The sequence below is a fragment of the Aotus nancymaae genome, unplaced genomic scaffold (assembly GCF_030222135.1).
Source record: "Aotus nancymaae isolate 86718 unplaced genomic scaffold, 86718_ANA_hifiasm-v0.15.2.pri h1tg000012l, whole genome shotgun sequence".
Lineage (NCBI taxonomy): Eukaryota > Metazoa > Chordata > Mammalia > Primates > Aotidae > Aotus > Aotus nancymaae.
In genome coordinates this window covers 16,678,307-16,696,303 of record NW_026988423.1, presented here as the reverse complement: position 1 = coordinate 16,696,303, position 17,997 = coordinate 16,678,307, and the positions used below count along the sequence as shown (strand labels likewise).

The following is a 17,997-nucleotide window of genomic DNA, read 5'->3' as shown; positions in this document are numbered from 1 at the left end:
TTAGTCCTAAATAAGGACATTAATTCTTTACGATGTGGGGGCAGGGATGAGGGAAACTGAAAGTTCAACAACAGAAACTAGTTAAGAAAATCACAGCCATTTTGTTTACCAAACACATGCCAACATTAAAACAAACATTTTAACAATTTTATGTTAACATGACATTTTAACATAAAAACATTTTAATAATTTTTTGTTAACATTAAATGAAACAAATCAAGTTAAAAAGTTTGCATAGCATGCACAGCATAATATCTCATGTTAAAAATATACTAACATGGTGAAACCCTGTCTCTAATAAAAATACAAAAAATTAGCAGGGCATGGTGGCATGTGCCTGTAGTCCCAGCTACTTGGGAGGCTGAGGCAGGAGAATCGCTTGAACCCGGCAGGCGGAGGTTGCATTGAGGCAAGATCACACAACTGCACTCCAGCCTAGGTGACAGTAAGACTCCCTCTCAAGAAAAAAAATATATATATATGTATATGTGTGTTTATGTGTGTGTGTGTGTGTAGAAGAAAAGACTGCAAGAATATTTTCCAGAATATTAACAGTGTACTTCTGGGTGGGAGAATTATGGTTTGCATTTTTAAAAATCATAGTTTGCAATATTTTTCCAATGCTCTATAATCAACATACATTATTGCTTGTTACAGTTTGTTATAACTTTAAATCTTTTAAAAATGGGTATATTCTGATTAATTGCTAGAATTTTTCAACCTCTGTCTCATTTTATTCATTCCAGAAAAAGATGAATCAAGGTCAAAGAGAGCTATTAATAGAATTTCCGCAAGAAGGAAAAGCAAAAAAAAAAGACAAATATATAAAATTCTGTCCTAGGATCTGAGTCCTGATGGAGAAATCTCCAGAGGTAAAACCGTATTGAAATTCCAGAAACATCACCACCCTTTTCACAACAGTATACCAAAAACTTACAGAAGGCTCTGTTGGCAGCAAGGAGTTACAGAATCTCATAACCACTTGGGTCCCCATCTTCAAGTGTCCCTAGAAGAGCTGAATCAGGGCCCACCTTAAAACAGAAAGAATAAGAAATGTACAAAATAAGAGGCCAGGCAAAAAAATTTTTTAAACCTAAACCAACCTAGTTGGGGCCAGACCCCTCCCCAAAACCTACCAACTTAAGTTATCTTGAAGTACCAGAAACACGACCCTGGTTGGCAGGAAGTCCAGCTGAAGATATTACAAACAAGCACAACGAGGCTATCCCAGTGGCATTTTTAATTTAATTTTAATTTTTTTAGCGATAAGGTCTCGCTCCAGCACTTAGGATGAAGTGCACTGGCGCAATCATAACTTACTGCAGCCTTTAACTCCTGGGCTCAAGTGATCCTCCCACCTCAGCCTCCTAAGTAACTAGGACCACAGGTGTGCACCACCACACCCAGCTAACCCAGTGGCATTTTAAAACCTAGTTGGTTAGGTATTAGTAGTAATAAAACGAAGAGTAATACTCCCCTATCATTAGTCAAGCAACAATGCATTTTCCCTTCTTCCTATATTTATCAGTCAAGGACCACAGGAAGTATTTTGAAGATAATCAGGAGAAATACTGGAAGCTCTGCCAATGACATCTACTTACCTCTATCCTCAGAAACTCAGTTTTAACCCAGAGAGACAGCATGTATAATTCTTTCCTTTCTTTTCTTTTCTTTTTTTTTTTTTTTTTTTTTGAGACAGAGTCTTGCTCTGTCGCCCAGGCTGGAGTGCGGTGGCACGATCTAGGCTCACTGCAACCTCTGTCTCCCAAGTTCAAGCGATTCTCCTGCCTCAGCCTCCAGAGTAGCTGGGACTACAGGAGCCCACCATCAAGCCAGGCTAATTTTTGGCATTTTTTAGTAGAGATGGGGTTTCACCATGTTGGCTAAGCTGGTCTCGAACCACCTCGGTCTCCCAAAGCCGTTGGGATTACAGGCGTGAGCCATTGCGCCCGGCCACCTTCATTTAAATATATAGCAAATAGGCTAGAGAGTTGCTCTACCTATTAGTGGTGGGGGCAGTCCTCCAACCCACCTCTTCTGAATCGCCTGCATGGAGTCTTTGCCAGACAACGGTCGGGGAATAAGTGATAATGGTAATGATGATAATGGCAGCCAACATTTGACTACAAACTACGTACTTGCTGCGAGTGCTTTAAATTATTACACTTTTTGGGGTTGATACTATTATTGCCAACTTTTGTGTGTGCGTGTGCTACAATTTCATTTTCAGTACTCTACCCGTCTTTAATCATCTCTCTTAGTGACCAGCCGAGAGGAAGCGGTATTTGGGGAGAACGGAGACTAGACTGAGAAAAGGGAGTGCGTTACCCCTCCTCTCCAAGCTCTGAAAGTCTGAAGCAGGAACTGCAGGCTAAGAATGCACAAGGCTGAGAGCGGGTTTGGTCTTTGAAATTTTAGCCTCCTGCTACCCACTTCATCCTCGCCACCTCTACGTGTCCCCAGCTTCAATCTGGTTGCTTAACTGGGGTAGTATTTTTCAGTTACCCGCCACCTTTCAGCACCTACCTCTTAAATGTTGGCTCCATCTGGTTCAGCATCTCTGTCCCCAGCCCTCCGGGGCTCAGCCTGCCCCTGCTCTGGCGTTGCCGCGGCATTCCCGCTGCCATGGTGATGCGAAGGCCGGCCCCAGGCCCCGCCCTCCTCCAGCCCGCTGGAGCCAACAACTGCCGGCCTTGGCCCCGCCTCCGACCCTCCGGATCCCTCCTTCTGCATGCCCAGACCGCACCCCTTGCCGGCCCAGATCCCGCCCCTAACGTTTCGGACCCGCCTCCCAGGAGCCAGACAACAACCAATGCCGGCATGGACCCCGCCCAGGGAACTGCGCCCTCTGCCAATGGGAGCCCGCCCCCTGTTCTCCTAAACCCCTCCCCCTCCAGCTCCGCCTCCGGCCGCGGCCTGGGGGTGGGGCCGGAAGGCCTCTCTACTGGCAGGACCTTCGAACCGCCCTTAAAACTGGGCGGGATCGGTTGTCCTAGCGAGGAGACTCGGAGCTCCGCCTCAGGAAATGCGTCAGGCTTGTTCCTCAGGCCATTTATTGATCCTAGTGGCCCCGAACCCGCGAGATCCCACAGTGCCGCCGAGGGAAGTTTCCGGCCCTCGCTGTGCTGTCGGTCTCAGTGACTTGAAATCCTGTAGGCCATGGTTGGAGAACTCTTCCTCCACGCCTTAGCCCCTTTCCCCCATTTGTCTGTTAAGGTCTGGAACCGGACCCAGCCACTGAAGAAACGGCCCAAACGAGCCCTGGTGTCTGAGTGCAAAAGCTCAGAATGCTTTTCCAGAGCACCTCCCCTTCAGCTTTGGAGTTTAAGGTGTGTGAAAAAATGATACCATCTAATTCAAGTCCGACAAGATAAACCCACGTGCTTATAGGGTAACCTGCTCTTTCTGCGCTTTTCAAGAGCAGGAGCAAAAAAGGTGGGGTCGAAGACCTACCTCCCTGCACATGCCACCTAACCTCATGTGGCATTCTATCCACCCACAGCTAAACCAACTATAACTGCAACCGAACAATGGCAAGTAAGAAGCCAGAGGAAACTAGGGACGCCCGCAATTCAGGGGCTTTGGAGTTCTTTTTTTTTTTTTTTTTTTTGAGACGGGGTTTCACCATGTTGGCCAGGATGGTCTCGATCTCTTGACCCCGTGATCCGCCTGCCTTGGCCTCCCAAAGTGCTGGGATTACAGGCGTGCGCCACCGCACCCAGCCTGGAGTTATTTAAGCTTAAAACGTGGCCAACATCCCTGGGTTGCCACCCAATTCCCCAAAGCAGTAGATTCTCCCCCACAGGAGTAGTGGTTAACATGGGCTGGGTCTGCCTCCCCAAGGCTCACACCAGGGTCCCGTTCTTGCTGTCATAGCGAGGTGTGGCCTGGGGGAAGCGAAGGATCGCATATTCTGTAGCGTGTTCTAAATGCATGTGTTTCACTTCCCGGCCAGAGGGTGGCTGGGGACGGCTGCACACTTGAATGTCAGCATAATGTAAGTTGCTGTCTTCTGACATGAGGCCTGAACTCCTCTGTTGAGACCCTTGCTGCTGTATCACCTGCTCATACGTATGTCCTGTTGTTTCATGGTCCTGCGAGGAAAGGATAGCATTAAGGGAGATTCATGGCTTGGTTTTGCCCCTCACCTCCAATGCAGGGGCAGGTCGACTGATGCCCCTTCGCTTTGCTCCTTTGAGGAGCAGAGGAGGACAGACAGAGCCAGCAGATTCTATAGGTGACTGAAATGTGTCTGTTGCAGGGCAAAATATTTGAGTACTGGGATCCCATGTTGGAGCAGCCCCGGAGAGGGGACAGAAGCCTGTCATTACCTTTGGGCCGTTCTGCGGCAGCTGTTGTGGCTGCGGCCTCAGTGTCCGTCTTGCTTGGCTTCCTAAGAGAAAGAAATTCAGCTTAAATCCATTCTCTCTTCCCTGTCTCTATTGAGATTGCTTCTTCAAATCACTATTAAACAATTACGACAGGCTTCTGTCTAATCTCCCTGCCTCCATTCTCACTTCTTTTTTTTTTTTTTTTTTTTTGAGACAGAATCTCGCACTTTCACCAGGTGCCAGGCTGGAGTGCAGTGGCCGATCTCAGCTCACTACAACCTCCGCCTCCCCCGACTTCAAGCAATTCACCTGCCTCAGCCTCCCGAGTAGCTGGCACTACAGGCATGCGCCACCACATCCAGCTAATTTTTGTATTTTAGTAGACACGGGGTTTCACTATGTTGGCCAGGATGGCCTTAATCTCTTGACCTCATGATCCGCCCACCTCGGCCTCCCAAAGTGCTGGGATTACAGGCGTGAGCCACTGTGCCCGCCCCATTCTCACTTCTTTTATGTCTACTAGTCCTAAATCCAAAGCAGGGTTTACAATCTGGCCCTTTCACAGTCTGGCCATAACATCTCCCATCCTCAATTTTAACATCCCCTAACACAGTTCAACATGAGAACCCATTATGTGCCAGGCTCTGTGTCATGTTCTCGGGTTGGAAGGATGAGTAGGCTGCTTCCTCTGCCTCAGGGGGCTTACAGCCTGCTAGGGGAAACAAAGAAGTAAAAATAAGTAAACGGACTTACAATGCAAGGTGGTAAGTGCTGGAGTGCAGTGGTGCGATCTCGGCTCACTGCAACCTCCACCTCCCAGGTTCAAGTGATTCTTGTGCCTCGGCCTCCCAAGTAGCTGGTACTACAGACCCATACAACCATGCCCGGCGAATTCTTATATTTTTAGTAGAGTTTCACCATGTTGGCCAGGCTGGTCCCAAACTCCTGACCTCAAGTGATCCGCTCACCTTGGCCTCCCAAAGTGCTGGGATTACAGACATGAGCCACGATGCCTGACCCTTTGCTATTATTTCTTTGACATTTTGACATCAATGTCTTCTCCCATTCTCCCACAGCATGAGTGTAGCTCATCTATTATTGCACAGGCAAATGATATTACAATTGTTTGTTTATATGAATTTATCTCTTAAATTTGATTTTCAGCTCTTCCAGGGCTGAGATCATGTGTCTTTCTTCTTGTGCCTCTCTGCCTCCTTGGGACTCCACACAGATCCTCACATAAAATATAAGTGCTGAGTAAATATTTGCTGAAACCGACCCTGCCACTCTGAAATAATGGAAAGATTAATCCAGAGAACTGGTCTTGAATGCAGTAACCAGGATTCTCTTTGATGTTCTGTCTCCCTTTATTCTTTCACTCCTTTTCTACCCTTATACCCTTTCCAAAGATGGCAGTTCTATTGTCTTCTCTAATTTACCTCCCCCAGACTCTCCCCCCAGCCCCAAAGTTACCTCTTTTCTTTTTCTTCTGGAAAGTTGATGGGCAGCTCCTGTGACAGGAAAAACAGATCACCCATGTGCAACAGCCCTGGCCTCTGCCTTCCCTCCATCATCATTTGCTCTGTGATCTCTCTAACATTCTAATGAACTTCCCCTACCTCCCTCCAACAGAGATTCACCCTGAGCCAGGTTCAGTCCCAAAGCATTAGTCAAGGGTACCACACTTCTCCCAGATGGATGGTTCTGGAAGGTGGAGTAGTCCAACTGACATAACCAGACCCAAAATACAGCCTCAGGCAACCAGGCACTACATGCCAGGATGTATCTGGCTTGAGGGCTATTCTGGGATTGTCTAACAGGCTAATCCCAGCAGTGGGTGAGGGAAGCTTGCCAAATGATAGAATATTCTTGAATCCAGAGACCCTCTTGCCTCTTCTTCAGTGCTTTTTTTTTTTTAACTGGTTTTGCCAATCTGGGACTTTCATTCTGAGAGTCATGGAAGCTGCCACAACCAGGGCTAACTAGTTACAGCCCCTCAAAGCCCTTTCTTAACAAGTGACCTCCCTCTCTAGTTCCCTGTCATTGTTTTTAATTAACAGAGAAAGTGAGAGATGTTTAACCTTTAACATGTTTAGAGAACTTTGTCTACAGAACAGGGAGCACTGAATTTGGTGAGTGACTCAGCTATCCTGCCTCACCATAGGGCAGACCTCTTATATTTATTTCTGAGCCCCTGGGGTCCCCAGTGGTGCCCGTGTGTCTACGTGATTGGTAACTGTTTGATGCCCAGAAAGACAACACTGTCTGATGAAATAGGCTAAATAGTTTGGGGCTTACTCTGGATTCTTTTTCTTGCTTTCTTGCTAGTACATTTCCAACTCTTGCCAGAGTCAACCCTGTTTGTCTGATCTTTCATCTCCTGGGAAGTTTCCTCCTTTGCTAATTGGAGAGAGAGATAAGACTGCCTTCTAAATCATGAGGACTATTGTGGGAAAAAAAAGTCAGGATTTTTCCACACACATTTGACAGAGGTTTCTGTTTTGATGTGATTTTTGGTTTTGCTACAGCTTGACAGCAGTTGAGTCTCCAGCCGAAGTCTACAGGTGGTTCAGAAGAAAAACTACTTCTGTGTTTTTCTACTTCCTCTTCTGCCACTCCAGCTCTTGCTTTATGTTACTGCTGCTCAGTCAGCCTTATCCTAAGAACAAGAGAATCTTCTAATTCTTGCCACTTGTTACTACTCTTTACATACTTATTTTTATTTAAATGGATAGAGAAAATACTAATCCTAAAATATATAGACTAGGTCTATCCAATGTTAGAGAACAGAGCCTGTTCTCAGGTTAGATATTGTGCAATGCCTGGACACAACCCAAATGGAGTGAAGTAAATATTCATTTAGATTCACAGGTGATGGGATTTTATTTTTAGATTTAAGGAAACTAAGTGGGCATTCTCTTACAGTGGTAATAGGAATAAAAAGTTGTGCAATCCTTCTAGAATGCAATTGGCAATAAGTTTAAAACATATTTCTGTTCCCATTTTACAGATGGATCAACTAAGGCCCTTTTTACTAACTTAATAAAGAGTAAAATTTTATAGGTTGGGCATGATGGCTCAAGCCTGTTATCCCAGCACTTTGGGAGGCTGAGGCTGAGGCAGGCGGATCACCTGAGGTCAGGAGTTCAAGATCAGCCTGGCCAACATGGAGAAACCCCATCTCTACAAAAAATACAAAATTAGTTGGGCATAGTGGCACATGCCTGTAATCCCAGCTACTCAGGAGGCTGGGAAGCTGAGGCAGGAGAATTGCTTGAACCCAAGAGGCAGAGGTTGCAGTGAGCTGAGATCGCACCATTGCACACCAGCCTGGGCAACAAGAGTGAAACTCCATCTCAAAAAAAAAAAAGAATAAATTTTCCATGATGTTAGGTGTTCTTCCAATATTCTTTTTGAAGTGGCTACATATTTTCCATTAATTGGATATGTCATTTCTTTAGTCAGTTAACAAATGTTGGACCTTCAGGGTATTTCTTACTCAACAAGGCCAAGGACCAAATGTCCTTTTATTACTATGTCTTCTGTGTCTATCACTGTGCCTATAGTACATGTTCAATAAATATTGCTTAACAAATGAATGCATAAATGAATGAGTAGAGTAGGACTTGAATCCAATGTACTACTCCAAAACCTGTGTTTTCCAATGCACCTCATTTGTCTATCTAAATATAATGATGCTTTATCTAAAACATGACATCCTCAAGATCTGCCCCAGGCATGGAAGGCAGTAGACAGGATAAAACCAAAACCAGGAATTTATGGCAGTGATGAAAATTTGGGGAAAGAACAGTAACAGTGCCACAGATAATTTATTATGAGATTTTCACATACACTATATCCTTTGCTCTTCAAAATAAGCCTGTGATCTACACAATGTAGGATGTATTATCTATACTTTACATGTGAGGATACAGAGAAATTAAGGAACTTACTACCTATAGTCACATAGCAAATAAGTGTGAAAGTCATATTCAGATATTCCATGGATATTCTTCTTTTTCCTACTTCTTCCTTTTATTTTTATTTTTGAGACGGTCTCATTCTGTCACCCAGACTAGAATGCAGTGGTGTGATCTTGGTTCACTACAACCTTGACTCAAGGGCTTAAGTGATCCTCCTGCCTCAGCCTCCCAAGTAACTGGGATTACAAGCACACACCACCATGCCTAGCTAATTTTTAATTTTTTTTTGTAGAGATGGGGCCACCCTATGTTGCCCAGTCTGTCTCAAACTCCTTTTTTTTTTTGAGACAGAGTCTTGCTTTCTCACCCAGGCTGGCCTCCACTGGCACAATCTTGGCTCACTACAACCTCTGTCTCCTAAGCTTAAGGGATTATCATGCCTTAGCTTCTCAAGTAGCTGGGATTACAAGCATGCACCACAATGCCTGGCTACTTTTTTTTTGTATTTTTAGGAGAGATGGTGTTTCGCCATGTTGGCCAGGCTGGTCTTAAACTCCTGGCCTCAAGTCATCTGCCTGCCTCAGCCTTCCAAAGTGCTGGGATTACAGGTGTGAGTCACTGCATCTGACCACTTACTTCTGCCCTTTTTTTTCTTTTGAGACAGAGTCTTGCTCTGTCCCCCATGCTAAAGTGCAGTGGTACAATCTTGGCCCACTGCAACCTCTACCTCCCAGGTTCAGCAATTCTCCTGCCTCCACCTCTCAAGTAGCTGAGACTACAGGCTCCCAACACCACACCTGGCTAATCTTTTTTTTTTTTTTTTTGTATTTTTTGTAGAGATAGGGTTTCACCATATTGGCTAGGCTGATCTCGAACTCCTGACCTTGTGATCTTCTTGCCTCGGCCTCCCAAAGTGCTGGGATTACTGGCACGAGCTACCACACCCGGCCACTTCTGCCCTTTTAAATAAACATTGCTTCAAAGTTGACTTGCTTGATCTGGGAGGCAATATTATGCAGTGGTTCAAAAGGTGGGCTCTGAAGTCAGTTGGAATCTTGGTTTTCTTGCTTACAGCCATGTGACCTTAGGCAAGTTAGTTAACTTCTTTGAACCTCAGTTTCTCAGCTGACTATAAAATAGGAGGAGGGGAAAACCACTTACCTCATAAAGTGTTGGAAAAATTAAATGAGACTGTAAAATGCCTGGCACATAGAAAGCTCTCAAATGCTACAATTATTACTCTCATCTGGGGAAGAAGGGAAAGGAGATAAGGGGAAAGAGAAGAAGAGAACACAGAAAAACAATGCCAGTTCAATATTCCTGCCCTGCTCTGGCCATTCCTCAGACAGCTAGCTTGGCTCTGTTTTCTTTTTCTTTTTTTTTATTTGAGGTGGAGTCTCGCTTCTGTCACCAGGCTGGAGTGCAGTGGCACGATCTTGGCTCACTGCAACCTCCGCCTCCCGGGTTCAAGTGATTCTCCTGCCTCAGCCTCCCAAGTAGCTGGGATTACAGGCACGAGCCACCACACCCAGCTAATGTTTGTATTTTTAGTAGAGTCGGGGTTTCACCACATTAGCCAGGATGTCTCGATCTCCTGACCTCGTGATCCACCCGCCTTGACCTCCCAAAGTGCTGGGATTACAGGTGTGAGACACCATGCCTGGCCTCTTGGCTCTGTTTTCTAAAATCTCCTGAAAGGAGGTGCTGCTCTGGTGTTGGAACCAGAAAATCATTAATGGCCAGCCAGAGGTTCCAGCCAGAGGAAGGTGGCAGTGGGAGGCTGGCAGACAACTATCTCCAGGTGCTCTGATTTTCGGGGCCTCCACATCCACTAACAGAGATAGATGTTTCCCTCTGCCCTTCCACCCTACTCACCAGCTTCCCCCGCAGCAGACCCGGTTTCCCATGGCACTCCGTCTCCAAGGGAGCCCAGCTGTTTTTATGCATCAAGAAGCTTGTGCATTTCCTGGTTCCTGGTTGAGCTTTCCGCCAGCAGCTCCCAGAGTGTGTGTCAGTGTCAGATTTCAACCTAGCAGGTTGGACTTCAGAAGCCACCTGCTGGAATGATTCCCAGGTGATTGTTCCCAGCCAAAGGGTAGAACAACACACGGGTTCCAGGTGAGAGCTAACTTCAGGATTTGAAACGTCTTTTGATGAAGCCATGAACTTAAGCTTCAAGATTCAATAAAAAGAAACCTGAGATAGAAAAGGGCTCTTGGTTTTCCTCAGGAAATGCTTCTCCACTACATCACTGTCTTTGAAATATATCCTCTATAACAGATGAGTGTCTTATGTAGTCGTTTGCACAGTACTACTCAGGTTTAACTGAGTTTCACTTTAGAGGTAATTGGTACCAGTTTTTTATCATCTTTGTCCAGAATTTGGGTTGGGATATTGGAGTCTCTTGGAAACTGAAGTTTAGGGAAATGAGTTCCTCATATATTCTCCCTTGCTATTCAAAATCGATGTGGGCAAATCACTTAACCTTTATTGGGCCTAAGTTTCTAGGGCTGTAAAATGAAAGAACTGAATCTAATCCCCTTTCTGGTATAAAATCAGATGATTCTGTAACCTGAATGGCCTCAGCACTTCTTAACCACTCACTCCCCTATCCACAGTTCAGAACTACTGATTCTCCACTTACCCTTCAACTCTGTTTCTCCTTCCAGTTCCAAAGTTAGACTCACCCCACACTCACCAGTAGAAAATATGGGCTCTAGGAGAATCTGTGAAACCCATCATTCTTGTCTTCAGTTGTCTCACCCCATTTTTAGTGTTTTCCTTGGATGCCTGGTTATTTGTGTGTTCTTTAAGTGGAGGTTTAGGTCCCACCACTCAGCTCTGCACTCCATAGAGAGTACCCTGGACTTTGAACTCCTCTTACGAAACATGGGGATGAGAGTGACAATCTTACAGGATTGTATTGTAAAATAAAGCTCCACTGCAGGGCCTGGCATATGGAACATGCTCAGTAAGAGTTAAGTATTGTTGTTATTATTACAAAGCATCTTATTTTCTTTCTTTCCTTTTTTATTTTTTTAATTGAGATGGGGTTTCACCATGTTGGTCAGACTGGTCTCAAACTCCTGACCTCAGGTAATCCACCTGCCTCAGCCTCCCAAAGTACTGGGATTACAGGCGTGAGCCACCACACCCGGCCTTTTTTTTTTTTTTTAAGACAGGGTCTGAATCTGTCACCCAGGCTGGAGTTCAGTGGCTAGCCCACTGCAGCCTCAAACTCCTAGGCTCAAGAGATTCTCCTGCTTCAGCCTCCAGAGTAACTGGGACTACAGGTTCACACCACTGTGCCTAGCTAATTTAAAAAAATCTTTTTAGAGATAGGGTGTTTTTATTTCTTTTTCATTTTTTTTTTTTTTTTTTTTTTTTTTTTTTTTGAGACAGAGTTTCACTCTTGATACCCAGGCTGGAGCGCAATGGCGCGATCTCGGCTCACCGCAATCTCCGCCTCCTGGGTTCAGGCAATTCTCCTGCCTCAGCCTCCTGAGTAGCTGGGATTACAGGCACGCGCCACCGTGCCCAGCTAATTTTTTGTATTAGTAGAGACGGGGTTTCACCATGTTGACCAGGATGGTCTCGATCTCTTGACCTCGTGATCCACCCGCCTCGGCCTCCCAAAGTGCTGGGATTACAGGCTTGAGCCACCGCGCCCGGCCTTATTTCTTTTTCATTAATGTGAGATGGGGTCTCGCTATGTGGACCAGGCTGGTCTTGAACTTCTGGCCTCAAGCAATCCTCCCATCTCAGTCTCCTGAAGTGCTGAGATTACAGGTGTGAGCCACCATGACTGGCCAAGATAGCGTCTTGCTATGTTGCCCTTGTTGGTCTTGAACTTCTGGCCTCAAGTGACCCTTCCACTGCACCTGGTTCCTATATTTTACTTTCTTTTCTTGTGCCCTAATCATTGCACTATCTTGTAGCCATGCTTATTCTATGCAATCCATTCTGTACTCTACCATTAACTGTATCATTTTCATCCACTCCTTCTCCTCCCAGTTTAAAAGCCATTAATGATTTCCTATCACGTATAGGATAGAGTTCAAATTGCTTAGCCTGGCACTCAAAGCCCTCCACAATCTCGTTCCTTTTTAGCCACCCCTTCTGTAATGTTTTTAAAAGCACATAAGCATCTGGGTTTACGCAGTGGCTTAGCTCATGTCTGTTAATTCCAGTGCTTTGGGAGACTGAGGCAGGAAGATCACTTGAGACCAGGAGTTCAAGATCAGCCTGGGCAATGTAACAACACCCCATCATCTCTACAAAATATAAAAACTAAAAAATTATCCAGGTATGGTGATGCATGCCTGTAGTCCCAGCTATTCAGACGACTGAGGTGGGAGGATTACTTGAGCAAGAGAGGTTGAGGCTGCAGTGAGCTATGATCACGCCATTGCACCCCAGCCTGGGCAACAGAGTGAGACTCTGTCTCTAAAAAAAGGAAATCACCTAAGAGATTTTTAGATGACCAGAAACTCCAAAGCAATCAGTAGAGCAATAGGCCATTGTGGTAGCCAGAAAACCTGATATGCCTAAAGCAGCATTAATAGAAGACCGAAGTGATAAACAAGAATATTGATTATTCCATTGAAGTCTATTCTAGTCAGTTCATGACTGGAATAATAATTTTGGGTCTAGATATTAAATTTCAAGTTATGTTGTCAAAAGACACTATGTTAAAAATAAAGTTATCTGGGTAATACGTGATGTGGAAAGTGCTATATGATATGGTTGAAAGAACAAGACATGGCCGAGTGTGGTGGCTCACCTGTAACCCCAACATGTTGGGACGCTGAGGGGGGGCGGATTGCTTGAGGCCAGAAGTTCAAGACTAGCCTGGGTAACATGGTGAAACCCAGTCTCTACAAAAAATACAAAAAATTAGCCAGGTGTGGTGGCATGTGCCTGTCATGTCAACTACTCAGGAGGTGGAGGTGAGGGGATTGCTTGAACCCGGGAGGAGGAGGTTGCAGTGAGGGGAGATGACACCACTGTACACTCAGCCTGGGTGTATGTGCAAACAAAAAACAAACAAAATAACAAAACAAAAGCAAAAAACAAAACCAGGCACGGTTAGCTGGGAAAGGGAAGCCTCAGGAAGACACGATGGTTTATCTTTAAATATCAGAAGGACTTTCAAGTGAAAAAAACAATTGCATCTGTTTTCCAGAGAAGTTAGTGAACTGCAGATTCTGATTCAACAAAAGGAAGAATTTATAATGGTTAAGTCGGTTAAGTCCAAAAAAAAAAAAAAATGAAGGGCCAGTTGCAGTGCTCACACCTGTAATCCCAGCACTGTGGCAAGCCAAGGCTAGAGGACTGATTGAGTCCAGGAGTTCAAGACAACCTGGACAACAAAGTGAGACCTTGTCTCTACAAAAAGCAAAATATTAGCTGGGTATGGTGGCACACACCTGTAGTCCCACCTACTCAGGAGGCTGAGGTGGGAGGATTGCTTGAGCAAGGGAGGTTGAGGCTGTAGTGAGCCATGATCATGCCACTGCACTTCAGCCTGAGCAACAGAACGAGACCCTGTCTAAAAAAGAAAAGAAAGAACGTGAAACAGGCTACTATAGGAAGTTCTAAGTAGTCTGTCATTCAGAATGTCCCAGAAGAAGTTGATTAATAACTTTAAAAGAATTTGAATGGAGTGGGGATTTGGACTAAATCAGAAGTTTTCAATTTTTTTCTAGCTAAGAAATCCTTTCCCTTAAATAAAGCTCAATTGCAAAACATATCAATGTGAAGCTATTCAGGTTGAAGTCTAAGAATCTTTTCTTATTCTTTTTCTTCTCAACTAGATTCCAGAAAGTTGACAATAAGAGCTAATAGTTTTTATAATTTATATTTACAATGTATACCCCCATGGTATATTATGTGAGGTTTGATAAATATTTATTGAATGAATGAACAATTAAATGTGTCAAAAGTTATTTCTCTGGGGCATGCTTTCATTTTTAATAGACAGCAATCTTTTAACCAAAAATTGAATTCCTCAAATGAGGTCTGTTACCCTGGAGTTGCACAGATTCCTAAGAGGGGTATATGAATGGGTCTCAAAAGTTGTGGGAACCTATTCAAATTGTATTGCCAAATTTGGGAGCATATGTATTTTCCTGGTAAGAGCAGCTATAGCTTTTGTCAGATTTTCAGATGTGTCTATAACCCCCAAAAGTTAAGAAACAACTACTTTATTTTAATTGAATTGAATTGAATTTTTTTGAGGCAGGATCTCACTCTGTCACCCAGGCTGGAGTGCAGTAACATGATCTCAGCTCACTGCAGCTTCAACCTCCCTGGCTCATCCTCCCACCTCAGCCTCCAGAGTAGCTGGGACTACAGGCATGCACCACCAGACCTGGATAATTTTCATTTTTTGTAGAGACAAGGTTTCACTCTGTTGCCCAGGCTGGTCTCGAACTCTTGGGCTCAAGTGATCCTCCCACCTTGACCTCCCAAAGTACTGGGATTACAGGTGTGAGCCACTGTACACAGCCAAAGAACACCTACTTTAATGGAAGAATTATAGGTATCTATCACAGCCTGATAAAATATGTATTTGGAGGCAGGAAGTTCTTTTGAATACCCCCCAAATTATGTACCTGCATGTTCTCTTGATTGCAGAGAATAACTGAGGGGCCAGACCCTCAGGCTTTCCTGAATACATTATACCCCCCAGAGGATGCGAAGGTAATAGAGTTCCATGATAATGGAAGAGGCTTCTGTGTCTGTGCCCCAGTGTATGCGTACTCAGGCTCTCAAAATCAGTGACCATTTCAGTGGACAGACCTTAGTAAATGAAAATAAAGTATTTACTCCAGGACTTTAGGCAACTCTCACCAGCCAAAAACCATTTTCCCAGCCCCTACCCAAAAAGGGCCAGACAGTCTGGAGACCCTTGTTTTTGTGTCTCTAATCACCAGCTCAGACAGTGCCCTCTGGACTGTTTGTATGGCATATCCCTTTTCCCTCCCAGGATCACTCTCTCTTTTGTTGCATTGTGCGAAAATTATGGCTAGGAATTTGATCTGGAGCCAGAGTCAGCTTCCGGGTGTGATCTCAGCATCCAAGTGCGAGCTCAGGGTGCTATGACGTTGGGTACATCAAACTGAGGAGCTTTTTGTCTAGCTGGCTGTGACCTCCTCCCTCCCTCCCCATCCCAGCTTCCCAGCCACAGAATAGGGAGCAGCACAAACAAGGCCCTGAGATTTGGGTTTATTCACCTCCACCCAAAACTAAACCAAGGCTATGACATGTCCCACAGGACCAAACCATACATTGTGGACCATGCACGTTTCCCTTCCCCCAAGGATGCTGCTACCTCTGGAGTGGTGGGCAGCTGCCCATATCACCGTGGGAGGTAGAGAGGGATTTGCTGGTGCTGGGTCTGTGGCAATCAGGGCTCAACTCTGGCTGCCTCCTCCTCTTCCTCTGGATCAGGAGGCGCAGGGAGCAGGGAGATGTAGACTTCATTGACCTCTGTGTCCAAATGTCGGCCACCCCGAGGCGCTTCCAGGTTTAAGATGCCATCATGGGAGAGAGCAGCTCGGACCCGCCAGGGGTCTACATCAGCAGGCAGGACATAGGTGCGGCAGAACTCTCGGGACACGAAGCCGTGGCGGTCCAGGCGCTGGGGGTGCCGGGCAGACACCTCCAGCAGGTTATCTACAGTCCTCACAGTTACCTCGTCTGGGGTAAAGTGGCTCACATCCAGAAATGCCTGGAACTTGCCCTCACTGAGCCTAAGCTCGGAGGCCCCTGCCCTGCTGCCCTCCCCAGCTGGGGCAGCGCGAGGCCGGACATAGTAGCCATGGTAGAGTGTAGGGGTCAGGATCTCTTCCGGCAGGAGGCCTAGGGGGCAGAGAGAAGGCAAGAGGCAGGATGAGGGAGGATGAGGTGGGCACAGGGGCGAAATGGGAAATCTGGAGAGGAGGGATTGGGAAGAGCAGGAGGGGAGTCAGGAGGAGTAGGAAAGGGAACCGGAGGGAGGCCACACAGTAGCTAGGAGGAGAAGGTAGCTGGGAAGAGGGGAAAGAGGAAAAGAAAGGGAGGAAAAGGAGGAGGAGGAGGCAGCAAACTGGACGTGGGTGAATAGAAGGAGGACGAGGAGGCACACTAAGGCAGCAAAGGGCAGGTATCAGCACTGCAGGCACTAAGTCTGTCTTGAGGTCAGCAGGAATGGGAAAGAGCCCTGCTTGGAGGCGATGAGGGGGAGTCTGGGGTGGGGGATGACTGGCTTCAGGAGATCAGTTAAGCCGAGTGGGGTGGAAGCCAGTAACGCTGGGAGGTCAGCCCAGAATTTCGGGGGGGATGGGAGGCAAGGGGGTGGCGTCTGTGCCATACCTTCTCCAAAGCGCTGCTCACCCAGGCGGCTCGGGTTGGCAAATTCGTACTCGGCGGTGGCTGGGTGGGCATGTGGCACTGAGCGGCCCGACATGGCTGCAGACGCAGCGGAAGCCCTGGTCCGAGGTGCAGCCCCAACAGACGCAGCGCGACCCCTCCAGCTGCTGGGAGAGCTAGGGCTCAATAGGAGGTGGGGGCGGGGTCGACACCACCCAAAATAGTGCCGAGCCTCTGCGGGGGAGGGGCGGGGAGTAGGGGCCCCAAGTGAGAGCAACAAGGGTGTGACCAGTGCCACCCGGACCCCTAGTCCCCTCCCCCGCACAGTTCAGCTGTTGCAGGGGGTCTGAGAGGACAGCTGAGGGTCCTGGCTGGGAACGAGCTGGGGAGGGAGAGCTAGTGGTGTCTAGGGCATGAAGAGGCCTCTCTGAGACCCTCACGAACGGTTTGCACGTTTCCACAGCACATTTTCTCCTCCTTAGTGGCAGGCACTGTGCACCCCATTCCTAAAGCTCTCCTGGATATAATTAATGTTCTGAGAGCCACATAGGATGAAAGATGCAAGAAATCTTTTTGCTCTTTCTTCAGGGGGTGAGGTCTTTCTGCCCAGATGTCAGGGTCCTCCCCTGAACCCAGGTCAACCCAGGGCACGAGGCAGATGGCTGGTACTGACATGTTGACCATCACTGCTCTCTTCCAAGGACTCACAAAGAGTTAATGTCCCTGGGGCCCAGCCTAGGAAGATTCCAGTCCCTGCCCAGGCCCAAGATAGTTGCTGGCCTGATTCCCCTGGCATGCAGGACTGGAGAGGAGGAGGAGGAGGGGCACACCCCCCCATGCCTGCTTGGGATTCCTGATTCTGTCCCAGCTTCAGAGAACAGGGGTGGGGGTGGGTGCCTATTGGGTGTGGACAGAAAGCTAGTGAAACAAGACCATGACAAGTCACTGGCCAGCTCAGACGTGTTTGTGTTTCTCTTTTCTTAGCTCAGTGAGTACTGGGTATGTGTCACACTGCCAAATCCCTGATCACAAGTCTCCATGAACCGGCAGTGAGCTAGGATAATAAAACCCCTGACATCACCATTCCAGAAGCTTCACAAGACTGCATATATAAGGGGCTGGCTGTAGCTGCAGCTGAAGGAGCTGACCAGCCAGCTGACCCCCAACACTCACCTAGCCACCATGGACATCGCCATCCACCACCCCTGGATCCGCCGCCCCTTCTTTCCTTTCCACTCCCCTAGCCGCCTCTTTGACCAGTTCTTCGGAGAGCACCTGTTGGAGTCTGATCTTTTCCCAACATCTACTTCCCTGAGCCCCTTCTACCTTCGGCCACCCTCCTTCCTGCGGGCACCAAGCTGGTTTGACACAGGACTCTCAGAGGTGAG

General features: G+C 46.7%; 4 protein-coding genes across 16 annotated transcripts in view; 1 reads left to right on the top strand and 3 right to left on the bottom strand.

The window, feature by feature from the left end:
* DIXDC1 (DIX domain containing 1) overlaps window positions 1-2,591 on the bottom strand; it is a 93,082-nt gene extending 90,491 nt beyond the window's left edge. Inside the window, exons 1-2 of one of the 2 annotated variants that reach the window (XM_064375406.1) lie at window positions 2,527-2,591; window positions 938-1,031 (exon numbers count right to left, since the gene is read on the bottom strand). In XM_064375406.1, the coding sequence (XP_064231476.1) occupies window positions 938-994 (57 nt within the window). In that variant the 5' untranslated portion in view covers window positions 995-1,031; window positions 2,527-2,591. Of the gene's footprint in view, window positions 1-937; window positions 1,059-2,526 lie in introns of those variants that run through there. The other variant, XM_064375407.1, reaches the window with a different exon arrangement.
* A 354-nt stretch (window positions 2,592-2,945) lies between these two features.
* Window positions 2,946-11,124, bottom strand: CUNH11orf52 (chromosome unknown C11orf52 homolog). Of its 4 annotated transcripts, XR_010342404.1 has the most exons (6): window positions 10,953-11,124; window positions 10,130-10,450; window positions 5,805-5,842; window positions 4,959-5,040; window positions 4,332-4,393; window positions 4,070-4,094 (listed from the first exon to the last, which is right to left on the bottom strand). XR_010342404.1 is itself a non-coding variant. In XM_012470571.3 (5 exons), the coding sequence occupies exons 2-5, from the start codon at window positions 10,159-10,161 to the stop codon at window positions 3,846-3,848; spliced, it is 381 nt and encodes a 126-aa protein (XP_012325994.1). In that variant the 5' UTR covers window positions 10,162-10,450; window positions 10,953-11,049; the 3' UTR covers window positions 2,946-3,845. The 4 variants fall into 4 exon arrangements, 3 of the variants coding, with proteins under 3 accessions (XP_012325994.1, XP_012325995.1, XP_012325996.1); XM_012470571.3 differs by lacking the exon at window positions 4,959-5,040 and having other exon boundaries at window positions 2,946-4,094; window positions 10,953-11,049; XM_012470572.3 differs by lacking the exons at window positions 4,959-5,040; window positions 10,953-11,124 and having other exon boundaries at window positions 2,946-4,094; window positions 10,130-10,927.
* CRYAB (crystallin alpha B) overlaps window positions 6,425-17,997 on the top strand; it is a 14,557-nt gene continuing 2,984 nt past the window's right edge. Inside the window, exons 1-2 of one of the 4 annotated variants that reach the window (XM_012470569.2) lie at window positions 6,425-6,463; window positions 17,594-17,992. In XM_012470569.2, the coding sequence (XP_012325992.1) occupies window positions 17,792-17,992 (201 nt within the window). In that variant the 5' untranslated portion in view covers window positions 6,425-6,463; window positions 17,594-17,791. Of the gene's footprint in view, window positions 6,464-16,303; window positions 16,438-17,593; window positions 17,993-17,997 lie in introns of those variants that run through there. The other 3 variants (XM_012470566.3, XM_064375405.1, XM_012470567.3) reach the window with 3 other exon arrangements.
* Window positions 15,469-17,997, bottom strand: part of LOC105729625 (heat shock protein beta-2) — a 20,161-nt gene continuing 17,632 nt past the window's right edge. For all 6 annotated transcript variants that reach the window (XM_064375404.1, XM_012470561.2, XM_012470560.3 and 3 more), the window contains 2 exons: window positions 16,613-16,773; window positions 15,469-16,120 (listed from right to left, as the gene is read on the bottom strand). In XM_064375404.1, the coding sequence (XP_064231474.1) occupies window positions 15,666-16,120; window positions 16,613-16,773 (616 nt within the window). In that variant the 3' untranslated portion in view covers window positions 15,469-15,665. The remainder of the gene's footprint in view (window positions 16,121-16,612; window positions 16,774-17,997) is intronic.